This window comes from Lactuca sativa, chromosome 4 (assembly GCF_002870075.4).
Source record: "Lactuca sativa cultivar Salinas chromosome 4, Lsat_Salinas_v11, whole genome shotgun sequence".
In the NCBI taxonomy this organism is placed as follows: domain Eukaryota; kingdom Viridiplantae; phylum Streptophyta; class Magnoliopsida; order Asterales; family Asteraceae; genus Lactuca; species Lactuca sativa.
Window position 1 is genome coordinate 65,728,260 of NC_056626.2, and position 7,093 is coordinate 65,735,352.

The 7,093-nt window shown below is 33.6% G+C and overlaps 2 protein-coding genes across 2 annotated transcripts; both read right to left on the reverse strand.

Annotated features, from left to right (window-relative positions):
• Positions 1–2,772: 2,772 nt before the first annotated feature.
• Positions 2,773–4,289, reverse strand: LOC111883630 (uncharacterized). Its single transcript, XM_023879952.1, has 3 exons — positions 3,795–4,289; positions 3,426–3,657; positions 2,773–3,338 (listed from the first exon to the last, which is right to left on the reverse strand). Exons 1-3 carry the CDS (start codon positions 4,287–4,289, stop codon positions 2,773–2,775), a joined length of 1,293 nt encoding a protein of 430 aa, XP_023735720.1.
• A 316-nt stretch (positions 4,290–4,605) lies between these two features.
• Positions 4,606–5,405, reverse strand: LOC128133443 (uncharacterized). The gene is made up of 2 exons (XM_052770888.1): positions 5,289–5,405; positions 4,606–5,211 (listed from the first exon to the last, which is right to left on the reverse strand). The coding sequence occupies exons 1-2, from the start codon at positions 5,403–5,405 to the stop codon at positions 4,606–4,608; spliced, it is 723 nt and encodes a 240-aa protein (XP_052626848.1).
• Positions 5,406–7,093: the final 1,688 nt, after the last annotated feature.

Genomic DNA, 7,093 nt, shown 5'->3' on the forward strand with positions numbered 1-7,093 from the left:
ATTGTTCATAAATTTGAGGTCATGTTCAGGGCATGTTGTTTTGGATGCGAGTTTCCAGGCCAGTGATGGAATGTTGGGAACATCAGGGCGATTTGTAATCTTAACGTACAAGTGGATTAAATGGTGTCACGGTGTATCGTGAATCAGTAAATGTATGAATCATGAGGGTGGAACTCGGTAGTGTATGACATGTTGAGGCGTTAGAGCAGGATGAGAATATGAAAGCTCAGTGATCAGAAAGTTGGATCCATGTGGCAAATAGGCTAGGGTAGCCTTTATCAGTTAGACTCTTGGTTGGAGTCTCATCGTGCAACCATGTGTGAGGTTGTCAGTCTTATTTGAGGATTCAATATCCCAGTTTATTAGAAGGTGAGCGTGGAATCAAAAAATCTCGGATAGTTTGAATATGCGATTTTTTGGTTATCAAGATGTGAGTTATGTATTGGTTTGGCACCAATGGTTGAGACTCGTGTTGGGAGTCACCTTTGTTTTCGGGTGCAAGGTTATCAACATTGGTGAGTAGTCAAGGATTTTCTTTTTCTAATTATCAACAAAATAATTCAGGGTCGTAGGGGTTCGTTCAATTCAGCTTGTGAAGTGGAGTCCTTATGGATGTGGTATGGAATGGTTTTTTCTGTCTGAAAGTCAGATATAGTATAGTGTTTCAGTTTTAGGGCAAAGCAGTTGGATCTTCTTTTGTTAGATGAGGACGAAATTTTAAGGTTCGTTCCTTATTAGAGTATGTGATTTTCTACTAAGATTGGGCTTCAATAGCAGTGTTGGTAAGCGGTCGTTGGTGTAAGATGATTTCTCAGTCCTAATTGGAATACAGGAAGTTCTGTCAGGGTCGCTTGTAGTGGCGGGGAAAGTTGTAACGGATGATTTTGAGGACAAAATGTAATTGAAGTCAGGCGGGGAGTTGTAACACCCATTTTCTAGAATGGTTCGGTTTAGGGCATTAAGGAGTCAAATGCTTGGAGTGTCACGTTGGGTGGGGTCCATTTGCATGTTTGCACTAGGCCCATCGGTATGCACGTTGGGCAGCGCCTATTTGCATGTTGGGCTAGGCCCATTAGTATGCATGTTGGGCTGGGCCCATTTGCATGTCGGGTTGGGCCCTTTGTATGGTATGTGGTATTTTGGGAAACTCGTTAAGCTTTGTGCTTATGGTTTGTGGTTTAAAGATTTTACAGGTACTTTAGTTTCAAATGGAATGGCCTGGCTTGACTGCACTGCATCTCCTGATGGCTTTTCCACACCGATTGTTAATGCATTACTATGAATTTTGAAAAATAGATTTTTACTTTGTTTGATTTTGGAGCAAATGGTTGTATGAATCGATGTTTTAAAATGAAAATTTTTACTTCTATTTTTAGGACATTACATTATCAAACTATATAAGCATGTTAAAAACGTAATACGATTACTACCAATATCTTGACTTATCCATTCACTTTTATCTCAGTTTGTTAATGAAGAAATGTTTGCAATACTTCACATATTCCCAATGCTAGACATAATCATGTTGATCATTGTGAAGTAAGGGATTAACGGGATTGTGCAATACTTCCACCAATAATGCCCAATTATATTTCTAAACCATGAAGAGCTATCAAGAAGTCCAATAGATGGAGGTACTAAAAAATGTCTTGTAATATTAAGGCACATGGAGTCAATTTCTTAGAAGAGATCTAGAGAAGAAGAATTAGGTTATTGATACGAAGAAAGAAATAAAATTTACAGAACGGTAGATTTCATATAACAATATGGAGAATTTTGAACTTATCAAAATGGTGAACCAAATTGAAAATGATACTAGAGTTAAACAATGATTTGTTGATGATGAAAAATCTTTGTTTCCAATATAATTTTCAAAAATTTAAAATCTATCTAAAATATATGGGAAAAGTGAATATGAAGGTGCTATTTACTTAAGATTGGATGTGAAACCATTAAAATATAACTACATGTATATTAATTCCTTGAAAACCTTGATTTTCTCATTTATTTTAGGTTTAGAGTAGTTTTACCCCAATTTTATTAAATCGAGGTCTTCAATGTTTAGAAACAGAGATTAATTTCTTCCATGTTCATTTTGATTTATTTATTTAAGAAATAGGTCATTAATTTCTTTGTGAAGGCAACATCCGCGATTTGTTTAATATAAATGATGAATTGATTTCTTAGTTTATTTAAGACGGAAATCTTAACATTCATGCAGTATTTTGGTTTACACCATTATCAAGGAATTGTTTATATGAATTTGAATATTATTTTAAATGATAAAAAACCACTGAACAATCCAATTGGAATTTGGAACTACTAACTTCAAAACTTTTTCATTGATATGTTTTTCTTTATTCCTTCTCCTTCGAAATTATTTGCTAAACAATAGTGTTAAGTAGGTGTTTGGATACATTAGTTTTTAGCTTATTAGATTATTGTTTATTTGCTTATTGTGGTGGGAATAAACACTTTTTTAAAAAAAATGTTTGGATTATCTTATTGTGGTGAGAATAAGCAATAAGCAATAAACATTTTTAAGTGTTTGGGAAACAAAATTTTCTTATTCAAATAAAAGATTTTTTTAAATAATAATAACAATTTTCTTATTCATAAGTACTAAAAAAACATTTACCACATTATTTTTACACATATTTTTAACTTGATCGGATACACCTATCGAAATTTCATTTCAAAACCATATGAGATCACAAATTTCATTCCAAATCCATATTATCCAAAATATTAAAATAGTTTCATGCTGCTACATTAAACCATTAATGATAAAATGAAAATACTAAATGGTTTCAAAACAAATCGTACGCCGTTACGTGCACGAGTGTTTGACCTTGAGGATATCTGTCCTGCAATCATATCGCATACTGCACTCATATACATATCATCACTTCTACGTTGTGTACTTGATACTTCGTCATGTGGCTCAATACCATTATCGGGTCCTTCATCACTGCACAAAATATAAGATTCTTCTTGCGCTATTTGAAATGTCGTATCACCACTACCGCTCATTCTAATGTAATTGTGAATTGCCATTGAAGCTAGCCCAATTTTATCTTGGGTCTCGAAGTTGAAATTTACATGCATATCTCTTAGTAACACCCATCGAGCCTTCCAGACTCCAAAAGTTCGTTCAATTACATTGCGAAGTGACGAATGATAATAGTTAAATTTTTCTTTGAAGCCTTTTGGTTCCTGCGAGGCACGAGTCTGTCTACGTCGAAAATCAGGAATATGATAACGGATGTTTGAACCTTTGTAGGGAGCAAGATAACCTTTTGTATTAGGATATCCGGCGTCTACAAGGTAAAACTTACCTATAGAGGAAAAAAAAAGAAAATGATTGTTATTCATTTATATGGTTTGAAAATATAAAACTTCTATTAATAAGTAATGATACTAACCATCGGCTGGAAGTGGAAACTTAACTTCACGTCTCCTTCGCGCTTCATTAAAAATTCTCATGTCATGTGCAGTCCCCTCCCATCCAGCCCACACAAAGGTAAAGCACATGTTAAAATCACATGCTGCCATAATATTTTGAGTAACGTAATTCTTTCGTCCAATGTATTTGATTTGCTCACGTTGCGGAATAGAGGCCTTCACGTGTGTTCCATCGATGACACCAATACAATCCTACAAATTCAAAAAATATACTAAGTTACCAATTATTTTTACAATTACACAAATTCACCAAATAATATAACTTTGCAACAAATAAGTACCTTGAAGTATGGATAATACCGAGGGTTATTTAAAATATGTTATGGTACAGTTTCATTGTAGTTAGCATTTGGTTTGATGATATCCTTACTTAGGTTAACCACAACATCCAAGACTTTATGAAAATGTCTATGGATTGTTTCCCCAGAATGATTAAAGAACTCTTGAACTAACCGATTTCCACATCCATGTGCTAAGTACAACAAGAAAATACCAACCGACTCTTCAATAGATACATGACGTGATTTCTTTAACCCATAATGTGCTACAAGATCCCTACATAACATGTTGAAAGTCGGGACTTGTAATCTGAAAAGTTGATAACATCGGATCTCATGATCGTTAAGTATTTCATTGATAAGCATGCTTCCTGTGCGTGAAAATGAACGGCGAGGTCTACGAACATATTTTGATTTATGAGTCAATAGTAACCCTTTGACAGCAAGACCACATAAAAAAAGTGTTTGAATCTCTTCATTTTCTTCAATTTCATCACATAAGTCATCACTATCATATGAGTTGTCACTTTCACAATCACTGGCCATGAATATAACCTGTTACTAAACGAAAAGGAAACTAGGGTAAGATTGAAATTTACCACATACTAGATAAAATCATGGCAACATCATGCAAAAGAAAACAAGAGCAAAATCATGGGGCAAGGGCAAAATTGACCACAAAACAAACATGAAACGACATTACATAAAACAAACACAAAACAACCGTTTAAATGTAACATAATAGATGAAAGGATAGGTCTAACACATGACAACCGTTTAATGTCTTCCTAATACATAAAATTATTTAAAAGGAAACAAAAACAAGATCATGGGACAAGGGCAAAATTGACCACAAAATTGACTACTTCTCTTTCTGTATAAGCCTCTTGAGAAACTCCATCTTTGTTTCGTTAGTCTTTGGAACCATAAAATTTTGACGAGCTAGCTTCTTTAAAAAGACCTCTAACGCTTCTAAATATCCTATTGATCCTTCTTCAAAACCTAGGAAAGTAGAGAGAATTGCCATGCAATCTTCTGTTGTGGGTGACTGTGTGGTTTGTCTAGAAGGTTGAGTGCTCCTTGTTAACAAAACATCAAAAATAGTGTCCAGTTTCTCTTCATATGACGAGTATGCCATACTTTTTCCTTCATTTTTTCCTTCATTTTTCCCTTCAAATTTTCTTTTGTTGTCACACCTAGGAGTTAACTTCTTTCCCCTCTTTTTCATACTTGAACTATCATATGTGAGAAAAGGATCAACATCTTTAAATAAGCTGACTTTGTCAATATCCACTTTTCCATCCGTAATATCCACAAACGGTACATCATTTGGAGTGCTACCTTTGCCAAATTTGCAAGGTACCTTAGCCTTGTCTCCAACAGCTACGGTATCCCGAAATAAAGTCTCGTAATATGCTTGATATACATCCAAATTCTTATCCTTAAACTTAGCATACTCTTTATCTTCCTATATGTACAAAATGAGAATGTCACGAAAAACACAATACAAATAATATATTGTTAGATAAATTTTTTAATTAGTACCTTTATTTTCTCATCCCACCAATCCTTTGATGCTGAGATTATATTTCTCGTGGGATCAATTGAAATTCCCGTTTCTAGTCTTGTTAAACGGTCATAATATTTGAACTCTTTCCGCATAATGTCTCATTTGTTTTTCATTTGATTTCTGTCCAATTCTTTACCCGTTCGTTCTGAAAGCCTCTTACATATATTTTGGCACGAGGCCTGTTTGAAATAAGTATTCGGTCTATTCCCGTTTTTTAGCTCGGTCATACATTCCTCAAGAAATATCTTGAATGTATGAGGATCCCAATGAAATCTATTTTTAACTTTCACTTTGGGTGTATCAATATCCACATCATGAATATTGATAGTGTCCATTTCCTATATTACATCATCATAAGGAATGAAGAAAGTTCTTAATTTTCAACCTAATGTTGAATCAAAACAACAGAGGAATTTATAAATACAAACTAGAATCAGTACCATCAATAGGAACAAATAACCACAAGAATAATGAAGAAAAAATAAAAGGATGACTGGGGAAGTTTATGATCAAAAATCACAGGGGAAGTTTACCATCACAGTGCAGCTAGGAGACATCATATCTAGAAGCATCAATAGCAGCTAATAACAAGAACAATCAACAATGAGGAAAAAAGAGAACAATCAAGAATCAAGAATGACAGGGGAAGTCGTCGTTTGTATGTGCATGATCGAACCAAAAAAAAGACGCAAACAGATTGTTGCGTACCAGACGAGAAAAAAAAAGAAGCAGCATATTGTTGTACCTGATCACCGATCGATGGATGAAGGATTGTTGAAGATCGTCGATGGCAGCAGGAAGACGGGAATAGCGAACGGCAGAACTGATCGACTAAAAGGGCTATGGGTTTATGTATCGTTGTTTTGAAAGGTAATTAGGTAATTTCCGAATTCATTAAAATTAAGCAATAAGAAATAAGCATTGTCCCCCTTGCTTATTAGAATCAGCTTATTTTTACCACAATAAACTGATTTTTTAAGCATCATATACAAACACTTCAACTCAGCTTACTGTGGTGAGAATAAGCAATAAGCAGCCACTTTTTTGCCTATCCAAACACCCTCTTAATAAAGATCCTATTTTGTTGCTAGAAATACAATGGAACGTCGTTGACGATATATATGTATATATAATTAAAAGTGGGTATATAAAAGGGAAATATTTTGTAATGTTTAGGTAAAACTACGTCGTTTTGATGGTTCCACACCTAAGTTTGGATATATAATAGCCTCATATTCATTATCCCCAAAATATATTACAATATGTACCAAAATATATGCTTTATTGAAGTTTATGTTTATTGAATTTTATGTGTTCATTGTCATACTTAAAACATCATACATTTCGTTTAAAAACATAACATAACAACAAAAATAAATATGGAAAACTAGATACCTTAATTTATATAACAAATTACAATACACATGAAACCATAAACCACAAACCTAGGGCTGTTCAGTATTCGGATAAAACCGAATTATCCAATTGGACAATTTGGATTGGACTATTTGGTTCGGATATTTGGATTTTTGGATTGGTTTTCAACAAAACCGAATTATTATTTTGGATTTCGGATTGGTTTTGGTTTATAAAATGGGAACCGAATAGTCCAAACAAACCGAATAAACATTTATCATTTATCTATTTATAACATATATCTATAGTTACTTATTAACTTTGTAATTTATTTTTTCAAATATGTTCAAAACGTTTCATCCAATAAAAAAACATTAATATGCATTTTCTCTCAAAAGTTTTCTATCTATAAAATATTTAACTA

What these genes read in the sequence shown, in the direction of transcription:
- LOC111883630 (XM_023879952.1), bottom strand. Translation starts at nt 4,289, where the DNA reads ATGGCCAGTGATTGTGAAAGTGACAACTCATATGATAGTGATGACTTA. An exon ending in ATGCTAACTACAATGAAACT is followed by an intron (nt 3,658 to 3,794) that starts GTACCATAACAT and finishes TTGAATTTGTAG; the next exon opens with GATTGTATTGGTGTCATCGA. An exon ending in GTTTCCACTTCCAGCCGATG is followed by an intron (nt 3,339 to 3,425) that starts GTTAGTATCATT and finishes TTTCCTCTATAG; the next exon opens with GTAAGTTTTACCTTGTAGAC.
- LOC128133443 (XM_052770888.1), bottom strand. Translation starts at nt 5,405, where the DNA reads ATGCGGAAAGAGTTCAAATATTATGACCGTTTAACAAGACTAGAAACG. An exon ending in GGTGGGATGAGAAAATAAAG is followed by an intron (nt 5,212 to 5,288) that starts GTACTAATTAAA and finishes TTGTACATATAG; the next exon opens with GAAGATAAAGAGTATGCTAA.